The sequence below is a fragment of the Trachinotus anak genome, unplaced genomic scaffold (genome assembly GCF_046630095.1).
Source record: "Trachinotus anak isolate AG129_WGS33_773 ecotype Australia unplaced genomic scaffold, CSIRO_AGI_Tana_v1 ptg000025l, whole genome shotgun sequence".
Classification (NCBI taxonomy): domain Eukaryota; kingdom Metazoa; phylum Chordata; class Actinopteri; order Carangiformes; family Carangidae; genus Trachinotus; species Trachinotus anak.
The window spans coordinates 15654254-15674235 of NW_027273876.1; the positions used below are offsets into that span (position 1 = coordinate 15654254).

The 19982-nt window shown below is 46.8% G+C and overlaps 2 protein-coding genes across 2 annotated transcripts; one reads left to right on the forward strand and one right to left on the reverse strand.

The window, feature by feature from the left end:
- Nucleotides 1-8133: 8133 nt before the first annotated feature.
- On the reverse strand, nt 8134-17585 carry aco2 (aconitase 2, mitochondrial). The gene is made up of 17 exons (XM_071462752.1): nt 17475-17585; nt 15617-15759; nt 14358-14616; nt 14158-14250; nt 13905-14063; nt 13637-13787; nt 13400-13504; nt 12933-13024; nt 12250-12355; nt 11933-12090; nt 11753-11826; nt 11543-11654; nt 11157-11435; nt 10880-11071; nt 10443-10575; nt 10085-10206; nt 8134-9973 (listed from the first exon to the last, which is right to left on the reverse strand). The coding sequence occupies exons 1-17, from the start codon at nt 17508-17510 to the stop codon at nt 9839-9841; spliced, it is 2349 nt and encodes a 782-aa protein (XP_071318853.1). The 5' UTR covers nt 17511-17585; the 3' UTR covers nt 8134-9838.
- Nucleotides 17586-17970: 385 nt separating this feature from the next.
- phf5a (PHD finger protein 5A) lies at nt 17971-19661 on the forward strand. Its single transcript, XM_071462756.1, has 4 exons — nt 17971-18103; nt 18449-18472; nt 19079-19245; nt 19467-19661. The coding sequence occupies exons 1-4, from the start codon at nt 18052-18054 to the stop codon at nt 19554-19556; spliced, it is 333 nt and encodes a 110-aa protein (XP_071318857.1). The 5' UTR covers nt 17971-18051; the 3' UTR covers nt 19557-19661.
- Nucleotides 19662-19982: the final 321 nt, after the last annotated feature.

A 19982-nucleotide genomic window follows, 5' to 3' on the forward strand; every position in this document is an offset into this window, starting at 1 on the left:
ATTATTCTTGAGTTAAGTGTGACGTCACCAATCAGCCCGCCCTCGATCATTGATTGAGTGACGTCACAGTCACCAGTCAGTCTTTTGTAGCTAACTGGTGACGTCCCAGGTCACCAGCTCTCTCAAACCAACATTGTAAATAGGAGCCGTTTCTGCCATAAGTCTCATTCCACACTCCCTCAGAGGAGACGTGGAAAGCTCTGGTGGTCAGCGGGACACCGGGGTCTTGGCTGCAGGGCCGGCAGTCCTGGACCCGCGATCCACCGACAGCTGCTTGTCAGTGGGGACAGCACCTCAGCAGGAGCCTCGTGCTGAGGCGCTGAAGCATTCCAGCTGGAGGCTCCTGCTGGGGTGCTGAGACCCCTCAGTTGGTGGGCAACCAGAGCTTTCACAAGTCCTCTGTGGGAGCTTGTGGCGGGCACTCCATGGGGAGCACCGGGACTTTGGCCTGCACTGAGGCACGGGCTTGCACCGTATTGAGCCTCGTGCTGGTGTGCTGAGACTCCCCTGTCGGTGAGGGCCTGAGTGCCAACAGGAGCCTCAAGCTTGTGAGTCACTGAGGCTCGGCTTTAATGCGTCTGTGACGTGGCTCGCTTTTCAGTGTTGCCGGTTCCCAGTCTCAGACTGATCCGGACCAGAGCCTTCACGAGTGCTCTGTGGGAGCTTGTGTTCTGTGTCTATGGAGGAAAGTGTGACGTCACCAATCAACCCGCCCTTGATCACTGATCGGGTATTGAGTGACATCACAGTCACCAGTCAGCCTTTTAAAACCGTGATGTCACAGGTGAGGTCACCAGTTCTCTCAAACCAACATTGTAAATAGGAGCCGTTTCTGCCATAAGTCTCATTCCACACTCCCTCAGAGGAGACGTGGAAAGCTCTGGTGGTCAGCGGGACACCGGGGTCTTGGCTGCAGGGCCGGCAGTCCTGGACCCGCGATCCACCGACAGCTGCTTGTCAGTGGGGACAGCACCTCAGCAGGAGCCTCGTGCTGAGGCGCTGAAGCATTCCAGCTGGAGGCTCCTGCTGGGGTGCTGAGACCCCTCAGTTGGTGGGCAACCAGAGCTTTCACAAGTCCTCTGTGGGAGCTTGTGGCGGGCACCCCATGGGGAGCACCGGGACACCTCCCGGTGGCCTCAGGTATGCTTTGGCCTGCACTGAGGCACGGGCTTGCACCGTATTGAGCCTCGTGCTGGTGTGCTGAGACTCCCCTGTCGGTGAGGGCCTGAGTGCCAACAGGAGCCTCAAGCTTGTGAGTCACTGAGGCTCGGCTTTAATGCGTCTGTGACGTGGCTCGCTTTTCAGTGTTGCCGGTTCCCAGTCTCAGACTGATCCGGACCAGAGCCTTCACGAGTGCTCTGTGGGAGCTTGTGTTCTGTGTCTATGGAGGAAAGTGTGACGTCACCAATCAACCCGCCCTTGATCACTGATCGGGTATTGAGTGACATCACAGTCACCAGTCAGCCTTTTAAAACCGTGATGTCACAGGTGAGGTCACCAGTTCTCTCAAACCAACATTGTAAATAGGAGCCGTTTCTGCCATAAGTCTCATTCCACACTCCCTCAGAGGAGACGTGGAAAGCTCTGGTGGTCAGCGGGACACCGGGGTCTTGGCTGCAGGGCCGGCAGTCCTGGACCCGCGATCCACCGACAGCTGCTTGTCAGTGGGGACAGCACCTCAGCAGGAGCCTCGTGCTGAGGCGCTGAAGCATTCCAGCTGGAGGCTCCTGCTGGGGTGCTGAGACCCCTCAGTTGGTGGGCAACCAGAGCTTTCACAAGTCCTCTGTGGGAGCTTGTGGCGGGCACCCCATGGGGAGCACCGGGACACCTCCCGGTGGCCTCAGGTATGCTTTGGCCTGCACTGAGGCACGGGCTTGCACCGTATTGAGCCTCGTGCTGGTGTGCTGAGACTCCCCTGTCGGTGAGGGCCTGAGTGCCAACAGGAGCCTCAAGCTTGTGAGTCACTGAGGCTCGGCTTTAATGCGTCTGTGACGTGGCTCGCTTTTCAGTGTTGCCGGTTCCCAGTCTCAGACTGATCCGGACCAGAGCCTTCACGAGTGCTCTGTGGGAGCTTGTGTTCTGTGTCTATGGAGGAAAGTGTGATGTCACCAATCAACCCGCCCTTGATCACTGATCGGGTATTGAGTGACATCACAGTCACCAGTCAGCCTTTTAAAACCGTGATGTCACAGGTGAGGTCACCAGTTCTCTCAAACCAACATTGTAAATAGGAGCCGTTTCTGCCATAAGTCTCATTCCACACTCCCTCAGAGGAGACGTGGAAAGCTCTGGTGGTCAGCGGGACACCGGGGTCTTGGCTGCAGGGCCGGCAGTCCTGGACCCGCGATCCACCGACAGCTGCTTGTCAGTGGGGACAGCACCTCAGCAGGAGCCTCGTGCTGAGGCGCTGAAGCATTCCAGCGGGAGGCTCCTGCTGGGGTGCTGAGACCCCTCTGTTGGTGGGCAACCAGAGCTTTCACAAGTCCTCTGTGGGAGCTTGTGGCGGGCACCCCATGGGGAGCACCGGGACACCTCCCGGTGGCCTCAGGTATGCTTTGGCCTGCACTGAGGCACGGGCTTGCACCGTATTGAGCCTCGTGCTGGTGTGCTGAGACTCCCCTGTCGGTGAGGGCCTGAGTGCCAACAGGAGCCTCAAGCTTGTGAGTCACTGAGGCTCGGCTTTAATGCGTCTGTGACGTGGCTCGCTTTTCAGTGTTGCCGGTTCCCAGTCTCAGACTGATCCGGACCAGAGCCTTCACGAGTGCTCTGTGGGAGCTTGTGTTCTGTGTCTATGGAGGAAAGTGTGACGTCACCAATCAACCCGCCCTTGATCACTGATCGGGTATTGAGTGACATCACAGTCACCAGTCAGCCTTTTAAAACCGTGATGTCACAGGTGAGGTCACCAGTTCTCTCAAACCAACATTGTAAATAGGAGCCGTTTCTGCCATAAGTCTCATTCCACACTCCCTCAGAGGAGACGTGGAAAGCTCTGGTGGTCAGCGGGACACCGGGGTCTTGGCTGCAGGGCCGGCAGTCCTGGACCCGCGATCCACCGACAGCTGCTTGTCAGTGGGGACAGCACCTCAGCAGGAGCCTCGTGCTGAGGCGCTGAAGCATTCCAGCTGGAGGCTCCTGCTGGGGTGCTGAGACCCCTCAGTTGGTGGGCAACCAGAGCTTTCACAAGTCCTCTGTGGGAGCTTGTGGCGGGCACCCCATGGGGAGCACCGGGACACCTCCCGGTGGCCTCAGGTATGCTTTGGCCTGCACTGAGGCACGGGCTTGCACCGTATTGAGCCTCGTGCTGGTGTGCTGAGACTCCCCTGTCGGTGAGGGCCTGAGTGCCAACAGGAGCCTCAAGCTTGTGAGTCACTGAGGCTCGGCTTTAATGCGTCTGTGACGTGGCTCGCTTTTCAGTGTTGCCGGTTCCCAGTCTCAGACTGATCCGGACCAGAGCCTTCACGAGTGCTCTGTGGGAGCTTGTGTTCTGTGTCTATGGAGGAAAGTGTGATGTCACCAATCAACCCGCCCTTGATCACTGATCGGGTATTGAGTGACATCACAGTCACCAGTCAGCCTTTTAAAACCGTGATGTCACAGGTGAGGTCACCAGTTCTCTCAAACCAACATTGTAAATAGGAGCCGTTTCTGCCATAAGTCTCATTCCACACTCCCTCAGAGGAGACGTGGAAAGCTCTGGTGGTCAGCGGGACACCGGGGTCTTGGCTGCAGGGCCGGCAGTCCTGGACCCGCGATCCACCGACAGCTGCTTGTCAGTGGGGACAGCACCTCAGCAGGAGCCTCGTGCTGAGGCGCTGAAGCATTCCAGCGGGAGGCTCCTGCTGGGGTGCTGAGACCCCTCTGTTGGTGGGCAACCAGAGCTTTCACAAGTCCTCTGTGGGAGCTTGTGGCGGGCACCCCATGGGGAGCACCGGGACACCTCCCGGTGGCCTCAGGTATGCTTTGGCCTGCACTGAGGCACGGGCTTGCACCGTATTGAGCCTCGTGCTGGTGTGCTGAGACTCCTCTGTCGGTGAGGGCCTGAGTGCCAACAGGAGCCTCAAGCTTGTGAGTCACTGAGGCTCGGCTTTAATGCGTCTGTGACGTGGCTCGCTTTTCAGTGTTGCCGGTTCCCAGTCTCAGACTGATCCGGACCAGAGCCTTCACGAGTGCTCTGTGGGAGCTTGTGTTCTGTGTCTATGGAGGAAAGTGTGATGTCACCAATCAACCCGCCCTTGATCACTGATCGGGTATTGAGTGACATCACAGTCACCAGTCAGCCTTTTAAAACCGTGATGTCACAGGTGAGGTCACCAGTTCTCTCAAACCAACATTGTAAATAGGAGCCGTTTCTGCCATAAGTCTCATTCCACACTCCCTCAGAGGAGACGTGGAAAGCTCTGGTGGTCAGCGGGACACCGGGGTCTTGGCTGCAGGGCCGGCAGTCCTGGACCCGCGATCCACCGACAGCTGCTTGTCAGTGGGGACAGCACCTCAGCAGGAGCCTCGTGCTGAGGCGCTGAAGCATTCCAGCGGGAGGCTCCTGCTGGGGTGCTGAGACCCCTCTGTTGGTGGGCAACCAGAGCTTTCACAAGTCCTCTGTGGGAGCTTGTGGCGGGCACCCCATGGGGAGCACCGGGACACCTCCCGGTGGCCTCAGGTATGCTTTGGCCTGCACTGAGGCACGGGCTTGCACCGTATTGAGCCTCGTGCTGGTGTGCTGAGACTCCTCTGTCGGTGAGGGCCTGAGTGCCAACAGGAGCCTCAAGCTTGTGAGTCACTGAGGCTCGGCTTTAATGCGTCTGTGACGTGGCTCGCTTTTCAGTGTTGCCGGTTCCCAGTCTCAGACTGATCCGGACCAGAGCCTTCACGAGTGCTCTGTGGGAGCTTGTGTTCTGTGTCTATGGAGGAAAGTGTGACGTCACCAATCAACCCGCCCTTGATCACTGATCGGGTATTGAGTGACATCACAGTCACCAGTCAGCCTTTTAAAACCGTGATGTCACAGGTGAGGTCACCAGTTCTCTCAAACCAACATTGTAAATAGGAGCCGTTTCTGCCATAAGTCTCATTCCACACTCCCTCAGAGGAGACGTGGAAAGCTCTGGTGGTCAGCGGGACACCGGGGTCTTGGCTGCAGGGCCGGCAGTCCTGGACCCGCGATCCACCGACAGCTGCTTGTCAGTGGGGACAGCACCTCAGCAGGAGCCTCGTGCTGAGGCGCTGAAGCATTCCAGCGGGAGGCTCCTGCTGGGGTGCTGAGACCCCTCTGTTGGTGGGCAACCAGAGCTTTCACAAGTCCTCTGTGGGAGCTTGTGGCGGGCACCCCATGGGGAGCACCGGGACACCTCCCGGTGGCCTCAGGTATGCTTTGGCCTGCACTGAGGCACGGGCTTGCACCGTATTGAGCCTCGTGCTGGTGTGCTGAGACTCCCCTGTCGGTGAGGGCCTGAGTGCCAACAGGAGCCTCAAGCTTGTGAGTCACTGAGGCTCGGCTTTAATGCGTCTGTGACGTGGCTCGCTTTTCAGTGTTGCCGGTTCCCAGTCTCAGACTGATCCGGACCAGAGCCTTCATGAGTGCTCTGTGGGAGCTTGTGTTCTGTGTCTATGGAGGAAAGTGTGACGTCACCAATCAACCCGCCCTTGATCACTGATCGGGTATTGAGTGACATCACAGTCACCAGTCAGCCTTTTAAAACCGTGATGTCACAGGTGAGGTCACCAGCTCTCTCAAACCAACATTGTAAATAGGAGCCGTTTCTGCCATAAGTCTCATTCCACACTCCCTCAGAGGAGACGTGGAAAGCTCTGGTGGTCAGCGGGACACCGGGGTCTTGGCTGCAGGGCCGGCAGTCCTGGACCCGCGATCCACCGACAGCTGCTTGTCAGTGGGGACAGCACCTCAGCAGGAGCCTCGTGCTGAGGCGCTGAAGCATTCCAGCGGGAGGCTCCTGCTGGGGTGCTGAGACCCCTCTGTTGGTGGGCAACCAGGGCTTTCACAAGTCCTCTGTGGGAGCTTGTTGCGGGCACCCCATGGGGAGCACCGGGTGGTCAGCGGGACACCGGGGTCTTGGCTGCAGGGCCGGCAGTCCTGAGACCCCTCTGTCGGTGGGCAACCAGAGCTTCTGGGACTCCTCTGTGGGAGCTTGTGGCGGGCAGGCTGTGGGGAGCACCGGGACTCTTCCCGGTGGCCTCCGGGCTGCTTTGGCCTGCACCGGGACACGGGCTTGCTCCGTGTCCAGCTCCCACTCACTCACGGACAAAGCTCCTCACAAAAACAGAGCATACACTCTCACACAAAAAACAGTCACACAAAACACAGGAGGAAAATACATACAGGTCAATAATACGAGCGGGACCGTAACACGCCCCCTCCCGAAATCAAACATGTCTAAAACTTGTGAGTGACAGGAGGAGGATTAACTGGGTTTTGTAGCTAGTCACGTTCAGACATTTGTTCTTTAGTTGCGTGAAAAAATTCTTATCTGAACTTTTTCATTCCTCACTTTCATTTTATGCAGATCCACATCCGCTTGATGAAGAAAAGGCAGCTTTAAAAGATTGTGTATGATGTGGCTACTGTATGAAACTGTGCCTCATCAGCTGACTTTGGGGAGGGCTCTCAGATGTGATCCCGACCATGCGCCTCCTCCGTGGGAGCCCGTGGACTGATTGACTGACTGACTGACTGGCATGACGTCACCATGCCATACAGGGTTAAATTATGCTTTTGTATGAGTGTGTTACGGCGAACAAGAGTCCTCCACTTCCTTGTTTAAAGCCATGTGCTTGTCCAATTAATGAAATGTGACCCAAGTTATGTTGCAGAGATTAAAAGGGAATTTGGGAAAAGGAAATGTTTTGGAGTCTTGTATGTAAAAAAAAAAAAAAAAAAAAAAAAGAAAAAGTTTTTTGCCATTTTTTATTCATAAAACAAAGATTCATCAACGCTTATCTAGAATTAGATTGTTTTTGGGACCAATTTGACCATTGACCTCAGTTCTTTCATGTCAGCTTCTGAAATCTATTGAAAAATAAAAGAACCGTTTTTTTTTAATGTTTTGATCATCCTTTTCCCTTTTTTCATAATTATTTGAAATTTTTGTGTCATAGTTTTTTTTTGGTTTTTTTTTCCCACACATTTTCTTTCCTGTGTTATGTTATTATTATTATGTTGTTACATTTATTGTATTAGATTCAAAGTGGATTGAAACATCCATCCTATAATCCCATGTGGAGACATATTTTCTTTTTACTGTATTTTTAAAAATACACACACATAGGGTTAGTATTGTTGTTGTTACACAGCATGTTGCTGTTTTTGTCTTTCTTCAGTCAGGAAACAAATTCCATTTAAAATTGTTTCCGGGCTTTTAAAGCTGCTCCTTGTTTTTGTGACATTTCAGAGTGACTATTATAGTTTCAGACATTTTTTCTGCACAAATTGCATAAGAGGAGACAAGTGTCTTATTATGGGGGGGATGACAATGCACTTATAGTCTCACATGCTCATGGTGACCATGATGAGGCCAGGCAAGAGTAGAAATATGCAGCTTAAATGCCCCTCAGCCTGGTCTTCAGTCCAGTTCATCCCACAGCTCCTTGCTGCTGGTTTCTGCTGTCTGGCTCTTGATGACTGTCTCCTGTGAGTAAATTATTAAATCTGATTGTGGACCATATTCAAAGTAGATCAAAGCCTGATTGTGACACACCCACTCCTGCTGAAAGAGATCAGAAGCACCTAGGACTCCTCTCATTCTCCTGGTACAAGAATCAGATATCACAATGTGTCAGATGTAAACCTGTTGCTCAAAATAGGATTCAAAGATTCATATTCATACATTTGCAGGGATGATAAGCACTTAATCCTTCAATGTAATTATTAAAAAAAACTTGCAAGTAGTCTGCTTAACAAGATATTTATGACCATTTGTTCATTTAATCCGGTCTATCTTGCACATATATTCCTGATTTCTAATAAAGAGGATGGATCATCATATCATTGTATATAGTGAGATCCAAAAGTCTGAGACCACTTTCCCAAAAAGGGAAATTGGTATTCCTAGAGACCCCACTGTATCTCTACAAATACAAATAACTCAGCCAAAAACAGATCACCGGAGCCAAAGTAAATACATGAGATCTGTGATTTTCTTTATTTTACAACCCACTGTTATTTCTGTAATACAGAAACGATAATCTGGGAGAAAAACACACTTAAATGTACATGGAACCAGACACTTTACATACAGTGGCACGGAAGAATGGAGTGGTTTGATCCTTCCTTTGATTCACTTGTTGATGCATTTTGTTTGCAGGGACTGGGTAAGTGAGGGGACACATGAAGACAAAGAAACCCCATCTTGTTCTGATCTGATGTCATGATCACACATGTTGAGGTTTTGGAGTGAATTTCAGTCAATTATATCCATTATGAGCAGCCACATTACTTGAGTCAAGCAAGTGGTCATTTACTGTGTAACATCAGCTTTGAGTTTTCCTCCATTACAAAACTCAGCGTGCTGTTACTTTATTTTTCTTTAGTAAAGAGGGGGGGGAGGGGGGGGGGTAACTGGAAATACAGGATGAAAGAGAACAAAAGTCCAAGTTCACCCCATGCATGACAAAAGAAACCTTTATGAAAAAAAAATCATACAGGATCTGAACCTTTTGAAGGAAAAAAACATATAAATAAATAAACAATGGGGAAAAACCTTGGGATGTGTTTGACCTTGTAAAGAGCTTAGTACTGAACGGGAGGGGAGGTTAAGGATGGTGTTGGGGAAGAAGAAGGTAAGTTAATGCATTATTACACAGTATTAAAGCACACGGGTTCCTTTGCGTATTAGGAAACGTCTGCAATGCAACACTGACTGATGGATGAAAACATACTGTAACACAGGACATGTTCTCTCATCTGTTGGCTTAATCTAGTTTTATGTTGAATCCGCTTTCTTTCAAACTGCCTCATGCTTCCATGTGATTTCAGACCTACCTCCTAGAGACTGCTGTCATAAGGTGCTGCTGTCCAAGTGGGCACTTAGATGAAGAAACTGCTAGTTGCTGTGCCCTGTGGACAGAACAGCATCTCCTCGTGGCCAGCATGTGAGAGGATGAATGAATGTGTGCGCACAAGTTTGTTTTTTTTGTTTTTTTCCTGGATCCATATGATCACCTACTACAGCTTCACTAAACAACAAATGGAGCCAGAGATACCACCAAGAGCATTGTTTACCTGTCCCAGCATGGACTTTAAATAACGCAGGAGGTGGTTAAATGACAATGGCTGACAAAAGCGGGTAATTGCCATGCAGTGTGCAACACAATCCTGAAGCAACAAGGTGGGTGAGTGACTGCCATCCTCCGGCTGCAGGGTGATGTGGCTTCCACGCTGTGCTGATCTGTTTGAACAGCTGCAAAAACACTGGCAGCACATCAGCTGGCAGCGTCACCAGCTGGGTCAAAGCGTAGTGTGTGTGTGTGTCTCCCCTTTGTTTTTACAACAGACTCTTGATTCCGAACCATTTATCACTATTTTAATTTGACAACATAGCAGTTTACGACTCCTTCAAGTTCACCATGTTCTGACAAATGAAGCTGACATGTTTCATCATCGACATCAGCTGTGGCACTTAGTCTGAAGTAATTAACTAACATTCAACTCTTAGAGGTATACCGACACCTTACTTCAGTCCAAACTGGATGCTGATGCAGATGATGGAGCAGTCGTCAACATTCTTCATCCCCCCTTCTTCCCCACAATCCTCACCACCCTGTTTTCCCCCTGAAGATCCTCCTCCTCCTCCTCCTCCACATTTGCTCTCCTCACTCCTCTTCCTCAGTGTTGCAGCTCCTTCATCCTGTTGAGGGCGGAGCCTGCCTGGAACCATTCGATCTGTGTCTCGTTGAAGCTGTGGTTGAGCTCCAGGGTGTCCGTGCTGCCGTCGCTGTGCTTCACGACTGCGCTCAGAGGCTGGGGAGGATGAGAGGAGGAGCGGACGTTTTCAGGACAGATGCTTTCCATTAACAGCTGTATTCATTAACTGCAAAGCAGGCCATTTCTCTAGCTGCTATACACTCTTACCTTTCCTGGAGTGAAGGATTTGAGTCCCTTGATGGAGATCTTGTCATCAGGACGGATCTTGTCGTAGTCTGATGGGTTGCTGAAGGTCAGTGGGAGCAGACCCTGCTTCTTCAGGTTAGTTTCTAAGGACAGGAGGGAGACATGGTTGTTAATTCGGAGACTAAATGGTGTGGGGAAAAAAAAATCTGCAAAATGCTGAGATTTCTTAATGCAGGTAAAAATCAACCATTGCTTTACCTAAAGTCAGCAAAAACTTTAATATACTTTAATATTTCAAATCAATGGACATTCCTAAATAAAACCCTTGTGTCTAATGAGTTTGTTTCATAAACCGAATTTAAAACAGCTCCCCAAATACCATGAATTCTGGCGAAGCTCTTGACAATGATGGCTCTTCCTCCCAGATGTCTGGGCTCCAGCGCTGCGTGCTCCCTGCTGGAGCCCTCTCCGTAGTTGTCATCTCCGACCACAACCCACGACACACTGTTGGCCTGTGCACAACAGGATGGAACGAGTGTTTGAAAAGACGGAATATTCAGTAAAGATTCTGTGAATTTTAAACTACCAACAGAAAATAGTGCAATTGAAGAAAGTATTACAAGTAAGAGTAAGATAGAAAAAAACAAGATCAAGAGCATAGTGAAAAGGGTAAAAGTGATTCTTTTAAGAAGATGACTACATTTTGTTGGAGAACAAATCAAAAGTTTAATGATGCCATCTGTGAATCCAAATATAAAACCAACAAAGCTCTAGGACAGACTGAGCAGCTGAGCCTTCGCCCTCTGTGATGCTCACCTTGTAGTGACGGGCAACATCAGGGACTCCTCCGTACTCTCCTGTCAGGTGGTTTTTGATCTTGTTGACGGCATCGTTCTCGCTGTTGACTGCACCGATCAGCATGTTGTTGGAGATGTTGTCCAGGTGGCCGCGGAACTTCAGCCACGGTCCTGCAGCGCTGATGTGGTCTGTGGTGCATTTGCCCTTCACCTGCAAAGACGTGCGAAGAAGAGTCAGCAGTGAAAACGTTTTAGGTGTACGCTGCAACATGCTGGCGTCATTTCAAAGACCTGACCTTAATGAGGACCCGCATGTCCTCCAGGTCTCCTCCGCTCCATTTGTCGAAGGGCGTCAGCAGCTGCAGCCGGTTGCTCTGAGGGCTGACTTCCACTTTAAGGTTGGTGCCATCATGGGGTGGGTGCTGGTAGGTGTCCTGGCCTGGGTCAAAGTCCCTGGCAGGGAGTTCGTCTCCGCTGGGGGGCTCAAGCTTGAACTTCTCTCCGTTAGGGGCGGTAAGGTAGTCTGTTTCTGGGTTGAAGTTTAACGTGCCAGCGATGGCAAGGGCAGTGACAATCTGAGGAAAAAGAGGCAATGGAGGGCGTTTAGCTTCAAAGCTTGTGTGTACACTGGTACTGTCACAACTAAGAAGTGCTGACCATCTAGTAGTGAGGATTATTTTACCTCAGGGGAGGTAACAAAGGCGTGTGTTGCAGGGTTAGCATCATTTCTGGCAGTGAAGTTTCTGTTGAAGGAGGTGACGATTGTGTTCTTCTCTCCCTTTTTCACATCACGCCTGAACACAAACACACAAAATATATTCTAATAACTTCTTATTCTGCATGACTCTGTACAGCATGGCAGATACACAGCCAGAGTTATGGCTTCACCTACCTGTCCCACTGTCCGATGCAGGGCCCACATGCATTTGCCAGGACCACGCCTCCAACATCTCCAAGGACCTTTGACTGCAGGAAGACAGAAACACATATAAGCCTCCATCACTTACCCGGGGTTAAATCATTACTGCAAAGGGAATGCAACTCTGTGCTTCTTGTGTGCGCTGGCACTCACATATCCATCTCTCTCGATGGTGGCACGAATCTGCTCTGAGCCAGGGGTGACTGTGAACTGAGCTTTGCACTTCAGGCCTTTATCCAAAGCCTGCTTGGCCACAGAGGCAGCGCGGCCCATGTCCTCATAGCTGGAATTTGTGCAGCTGCCGATCAGACCTAAAAGAGGAAAGGAATCAAAAAGAGAATTAAAATAGTAACACAGACAGTCTCTTAAAAAAAAGGTAGTAATTTTGATCTGTGTTCTGTAATTCAGCGGTGTAAATAGCAGGGGTGTGAATAAAGCTGTAGAGCGTATCCACCCCGGTCAGTTCTTACCAACTTTGACCTCCAGTGGCCAACCGTTCTTCTCAGCCACAGCGCCTACTTCAGACACTGGGTGAGCCAGGTCAGGGGTGAATGGTCCGTTGATGTGGGGCTTCAGCTAGAGAAAGAAACAGCACAATGGCCAAGGAACACATTATTCTCCAATAAACGCAACTGCAATATAGGCTAAATCTCTTACACATAAACCCTGCAGCTCTGACAGTCATGTTTAACTGTAATGGCGCAATATGTGTTTCAATATGTATAAAGGCATTTTAACAGCATTACTAGATATCATGGTCTTCAAGTATTGCACATAGAGACCCATATTGTCACAATTCCCACAAAGACCTCGATTTAACAATAACATTCCTGACTTAACAAAATTAAGGTATTTAACAAGACTAGCTCAAAATGTAGTATATGGCATATTTGCATTCTGCTGGTTTCACCGCGTTATAAAAACATTATGTGATAAAAATCTAATTCTAAATGAAATGTATCAAAAAAAAAATCTGGTTTTCCCTGTGGACTATGACTCTTTAAACAACAAAGTGGTGTTAAATGACCCCTGGCCAGAGACCTTTGTTTCATGTCACCCCCTCAATGCACTTTCTGTTCTGCACTTTGAACCATCCAATGAAGGGCAGAAATGCCAAAGATAATCTTTAAAAAACATCAAAAAAAGGACAGACCTCGTCCAGATTGAGCTCGATGAGCTGATCATACTCGCAGCCTTTGTCTGGTACCAACAAGTCTGAGTATTCATCAGCCAGAGCAGCGATCTCTGAGAGGAAACAAGAGGACAGGGTGAGCATTGAGATGCACTAATAACACCAAACCTACATTTGAGTATGCATAATAGTAATACATATTATATATTATAGGTTGCTATTACACACACACCCATTTCCTCTACTATTTCAGTTTTCTGCTTTTTTGGCTGTAATTCCCTTTATAATTTGTGTTTCTTGTCATGTTTTTGTTTTGTTTTTTTGAGACAGTACTCGTGGTCCACATGCAAACCCAAGACATCACCAAATGGGCCCAAGCCTCTTTGGGTAGCATTCAATGATCAGTTTTTCAGGACTGTGCAAAATGATTAAGCACAGACATTTTTAAAAAGTATTTCATGACATGGAAATTGTGAGAATGAACATACGTCCACGTCCAGTCTTCTCCAGGTAGGTCTTCATGCGGTGGTTGTAAGGGAAAACTGAGGTTGTGGCCCCAATTTCTGCTCCCATGTTGCAAATGGTGGCCATTCCTGCACACAGAAAGAGACACATGTGAATGAGGTCTGTCCAACTGTAATGGTTCTACAAACAGCTAAGAATTTAAAAAAAAAAAAAAAAAAAAAAAAAAGATATCAGAATGTAATTAAGTCCAGTCCACTGACCAGTGCAGGAAATGGAGTCAACTCCTGGTCCATGGTATTCTACAATGGCCCCAGTGCCTCCTTTCACTGTCAGGATGCCGGCCACCTTCAAGATGACATCCTTAGGAGAGGTCCAGCCAGAGAGGGTGCCTGTCAGCTTCACTCCAATCACCTTAGACGAAGAGATCAAGGAGTAAAATGCAGTTAAGAAGTTCAGAAATGGAAAATAATAAAACAAACCACTGTATGGAGAAAGATATGACAAAAGAAAATGTTGTATTCTGCTGACCTTGGGACACTTGAGCTCCCATGGAATTCCTGCCATAACATCTACGGCATCAGCTCCTCCTACTCCAATGCAGATGGAACCAAGCCCGCCACCGTTTGGTGTGTGGGAATCTGTGCCAATGAGCATAACACCTGGGTAGGCGTAGTTCTCTAGGATGATCTGTTTAGATAACAGCTTACTGTTAGCATAATTATAGCACTGTAATGACAATGGCTGTAATCAGACCAAAACTGCAGTCAAACCGTAATAGCACCTGATGGATGATTCCAGAGCCTGGTTTCCAGAAGCCAACTCCATACTTTGCCCCAGCACTGGACAGGAAGTTATAAACCTCTTGGTTGACTTCCTAGGATGAGAATGATGATGACAGCTCAGTTTAAGGTGCTCTGTGTAGCATTTTGACAAATCATTAAAACATACAAATTATTACTGTAAACAAACAAGGCCACTCACCTTTGCCCTGGCCAGGTCCTTTGCCCCTCCGATCTGGGCCTCGATCAGGTGATCACAGTGGATGGTGGAGGGCACGGCCACTTTGGGCAGGCCACTGCTGATGAACTGGAGCATCGCCATCTGTGCTGTGGCGTCCTGCATGGCCACACGGTCGGGACGCAGCCGCAGGTAAGTGCGACCGCGATCGATCTCCTGGTTGTGGGGGTCATCGAGGTGGCCATATACAATCTTCTCTGACAGCGTGAGGGGCCGATTGAGCCTGGAACATAAGGCAAGAGGATGAGAATATAGGTGAAAAATACAATCCATTTTTATATATTTAAAATAAATATTAATACTTCAGACATGAGAAGATTATAGTGATATAAACGTAATTTAATTCTATGTAAACACTGAGGGTTTCATCCTCTGGTTTAAACAATCTAATAGTAAGTTTTACTATTGATACATAGCCAACGTTAGCAATAAGGAACGATAGCATCATGCTACAGAAACTTGGTATTCGAAAGTGACAAGATGGGATGACCAAGCCGGAGCTAGCTGGTTAGCATGCTAACTTTAATAGAAGAAAAGTAATTAAAAAAAGAAGCAAAACAAGGGTTGCTTTTCACCGCTGGAGACAGCCTTTATTAGTGAGTAAAGGAATGAAGTTTGATGCTGAAATCGCAACATTTATTTTAGACTGTTAAGTAAACAGCTGTTAATGCTAATGTTGACTATGTAGAAATAGTTATAGCTCCTTTAAGCGAAATCATTTATGTTACAAATCAAAGTCGACGTCTTTTCATCTTACAGTGAAATTACATGCCGGTGTTTGACCTCTCATCTCTTCATTATGTTGTTTTATATATTCGAGTTTATGCCAGTCTAAACCTCAGGAGTAATTACAGGGCTGAACCAACAGAAGCCGTTGATCTGCAAACCTATCACTTACATTTACTCATTTCGCAGACGCTTCTATCCAAAAAAACTTGAAAGTGAGGGACAACACAGCACCATGCCTCCTACATGCACACTGCCTTCGAACAACAACTATTTTAAAGGGCAGTAATCTGGTAATTTCAGCACTGTGAGGCTGACATACTAGAGAAAAGGCTCCAACTACAGTGAAAAACTGTGGCAAAGGACAAACAAACATCAGCGTTCAAACAGACCCACAGATAAGGAAGTGTAGGAGTAAACAGTGATTCAACTCTGGCTCATTCTACTGTCCACTTGTGAAATGGCAAATGAAAGGTCAGTAGTAGTAGATCACTGACCTTTTTCGCACAATATCAACGTTGGAGTGGAGGTTCTCGTAGTTGATGAAAGAGGTGGGCTCAAACCGGCTCATAGACACTTTTGCCTTGGCTCTGTACGCTGCAGATACATGCAGGCGCCGTGCACCATGGCCCAGGGCCAGCTGGAGACAATAACAAGAAAAACAAACAAGCATGAGCGTAATCACATATTTTGTCCATAAACAGACTGTTTTTGAGCAAACAAACCATTCCTCACTCAGGAAGATTTAGAAACTTTGTTTTGATTTTGTATTCTTTCAAAACTGATTGTGTAAACATTGTGCCTAAAATCATATTGATACAGAAAAACATTTCAATGGGAGGTTAGCTTGTGAATGCAATGGTGGTTTGCAGTCTACTCTCAAGTGTCAGATTTCAGAGCTTCCCAGGTGAACATGACACACCATCGTCCCAAAGAGGCCAACCACAAACACAATCTCTGTGGAAACACTGGCTGCAGTCCCCTAAAACATCATCTTTTCTGGTAATGTGTAAATGATCATACGTGTTAGAGAAGCTAAATTTTCCGAATTTTTATATCAAACACTGTGTGTGATTGGATTCACAGCGTGTAGTGCTCACAGCTTATGAGGAGACGAGAGAGAGAGGGGCAGAAACCTGGAGAGATGTTGGCTTGTGTCCAGAAGCTTGCCACATTAACTTCCTGGACCTGTGGAGGTGTCCTTGAGCGTGACACTTAACCCACAAACTCACTCAAGTTAAGCGCAGGAATAACTTCCTGGAGAAGACTGAGCTTCTACGGGCAGCTCTGTTTAAAATGCTGTACTTATGCGTGATTGTAAAGGAAGGCATTTCCAGGAAAAGAGCAAGAGCGCTCAGAAGATTTTCTCCAGATAGATATAAAATCAAGTTACCACAGAAGACACACCAGAGAGGCAGCAGAAGGTCGTGTATGACCAGATAATCTGTGGTAAAGAACTGACAGTAAGCAGCTGAGCCTGCAGTCATTAATCTGCTGACTCTTGCTGTCAAGGAGCTAACAGCAGAGTGTTGCTGTCAGTCAATTCAGGAGCCCATTCAAAAGTTCCTACATCAACTAGGAAACATATTCAGGTTCAGGCATCAATCACAGAGCCACTGACAGATTCAAGCCGAGGCCGAGTCCTCCATTAATGTTTATTATTCAATCTCAATAGGTGCAAACCCAATGTATAAGCTCTGATGCCCTGATCTTTGACTGCAGTAAGACTACATACCGTTTACTGGTCAGACACAAACCTTAACAGACAGCTGAATGTGACATTAATACGATCCGTTATAAGAAAAATCTTGACAGCCCTCGTTCCTGGACATATGGCGCACGACCCGTTAGCTTCAATAGACTGAATGAATTAGTGTCTTTTGTGCCAATCCCACAAATTAATGAATAAGACTGTATTTGCTGTATTAATTGTTAGAATTTGCCTTATATTTTCTCTGTTCGCCACACGTTGCTCGCCTGCGTGCCGCTTGGAGCTCTAACCTTGTGTTTAACCTTGCTGGTGAACGCCAAACTCCATTTCTAAAACTAGCCTAGCCGTGTTCATTTAAGAGCTGGTGTTATCGGTAATGACTCCTTCTTAACGGAGACATCAGCCGTGATTTTTTTTAAAGCCAGTTGACAAACAAGTTGTAGCCGACTGGATGCGCTCAGTGCAGCCGGGACACGATGACCTGGCCAGTCAGCCGGTGACTGTTTCACAGCTTTTTTTTTTATCTGCGGTTACCACTTTCATTCCTCTAGTTAGGTCAGAATCACATCACATTACAATTACATAATCTAAACTAGCAGGTGACATCCTCACTAGGTTATAAATATGATCAAATTTTTGCCTACCTGAAGCCTGGCGACAGTCAGACAGTAAGTTGCCATTTTGTTCACTGACAAAGATGTGCTGGTCGCTGGTGACGTCACGCAATTGTAAGCCGCGGCCTCGCAGGTCCTACAAGAGGAAAATATATTTAACAACTTAAATCTTATTCAGGGTGTTTACAAAATGTATTTCAAGCGTATGTTTTCCCATATAGGTTTATGTATTTGCTAGAATATAATTTGTAAAAGTATATGTACAGATATGTACAGGAAAGAAATTTGATATTTGTTTGACTTCTATAAGGCTGAAAGGATACGATGATTTTTTTTTTTTTTTTAATTTTGTGTCTACTTTCTATTTTTTTTAATTAATATTGACAATTATTTATTCCTGAATTGTCACAATTATTAGTGAAAATCATTTCTTATAATATTCATTTTCATAAAATACAGAAGAAGGGGGGATAAAGAGCTAGATAGGACCAGTGTGTTTTCTCTTTGGAGACGCCAGGTGGCGGTAATTCAACTCGTCATACAAAGTTTACAGGTCAAAGGTAAAAGTTGAGCGGAATCAGCGGCGCTCGCCTTACGTCGGCCCAGAATGGCTAAACATCATCCAGATTTGATCTTTTGCAGAAAACAAGCCGGTGTCGGTATGTTTCAACCTCTTTCATCTCACGTGATATCTAATATTGTCTTTTTTTCTGCTGCTCAAAGTCCTTTGTTGTTGTTTTGCGTTAGAGCTACCATGCTAGCGACAATGCTAACAGTTCCAGCATGGATTTCATTGAAAGTATGTTAGACATAGTGCTAGCATAGAAATGTCTACAGGTCCATTTCGCTAGGGTAACCATTTCACACAATGTTACTCCAGTTTATCTGATAGTAGACTTTACCGTAACCAACGTTATGTATGCTCATGTAGAAATGTGATACGAATGCTAACTCATGGCCTGGCTATACCGACTGACTCTGACTGCTTTGTTTTCATTCCTCAGCCATCGGGAGACTTTGCGAGAAATGTAAGTATTCCGGTCCCATCAAATACAACAGACTGACTGTTTTAACCATCGTGTGTTTTCCTCTACATTTAAAGTAGTCGTTTACATTTGCTGCCATAAGTCTTTGTTGTTAAACGTTTGCAAATATATCAAGCTAAGAAGCAGTTTCACGTCATAGTGTACACTGTGACGTGACTGCTGAAATAGTAAAGACTTCAAAGATATCTGAGCTGAATTGTAGATAGTTTTAAAAAGGATTTGCCCAGTTATTTTTCAGACTCAATTATCAATGGAATTCTTATAAAATATCTGCATTCATTAATAATGCTCACGAAAATGTTTGCTGCGTCTCAAAACTGATACAGAAACAAGAAATTTCCTCCAGACATTTTTAAACCTGTTTTATGTACATTGTTTCATAACAATATGGAACCTGTGTTGTACTTACAAATGTTGTATTAGCTTTTATTATTATTATTATTATTATTATTATTATTACTATTATTATTATTATTATTATTGACACATTTTGGGCTACATCTGTTTTTTTTGTTTGTTTGTTTGTTTTCTGGCTTCCATCTCAATCAATTCTCTCATCTGTCATTGTCATTTCCCTGTTCCTCTCAGGTGATGGAAAGTGTGTCATATGTGATTCCTATGTGAGGCCTTGCACACTGGTGCGTATCTGTGATGAGTGCAACTACGGCTCCTATCAGGGACGCTGTGTCATCTGCGGAGGGCCGGGAGTGTCTGATGCATACTACTGTAAAGAGTGCACCATCCAGGAGAAAGATGTGAGTGAAGGGTCTGAATAGAAAATAGATTTTTGAGGATTTAGGCAGGCCACATTTGGGAGGTTTTTGTTATCTTGCACTACTTGTTATGATGTACTGAGCCACAAGAAAAAAAAAAATAGCAGTTGCTATTTAAACTTAACCCTGAGTATAAAAACTAAGTCCTGCTGATGAAAATGTTTTTAAATGGTCTTCTTACCCCTCTTCCTGTTTCTTTACAGCGAGATGGATGTCCGAAAATTGTAAACTTGGGCAGCTCTAAAACAGATCTGTTTTATGAAAGGAAGAAGTATGGCTTCAAGAAGAGGTGAAGATGCTTCAGTCCAGTCCCTGTTTTAGTTTTTCAGCTTTTGCAGATTTTTTCTTTAAAACCTCAAGAAACATTTTTTGACTTGTCAATAAAACTCTGTTTTATATTTCTGTCTTTATTTCTGTGTGACTGCTTAGAATATCAACAGTCAAAATTTGAAAGCCTGCCCATGCTCACACAACATTCAATCCTAAAAGTCACTGAACTAGACATAGACATGGGCTAATCAAGTGTCACATTGCCCACTAAAATTATAACAAGAATCCACTGAGTTTAGTGTAGTTCTTTACCTTGGAAGCAACAGCTCACAAAATGATCCCACTTCAAGGTTCATTTAGTCCATGTCCTGGGGCTTTTGATCCCATATGTAACCTTCATCAGCAGGAGTTTGCCCAGTTGCCTTAAAAAGCAAAATGTGCTCTCCATC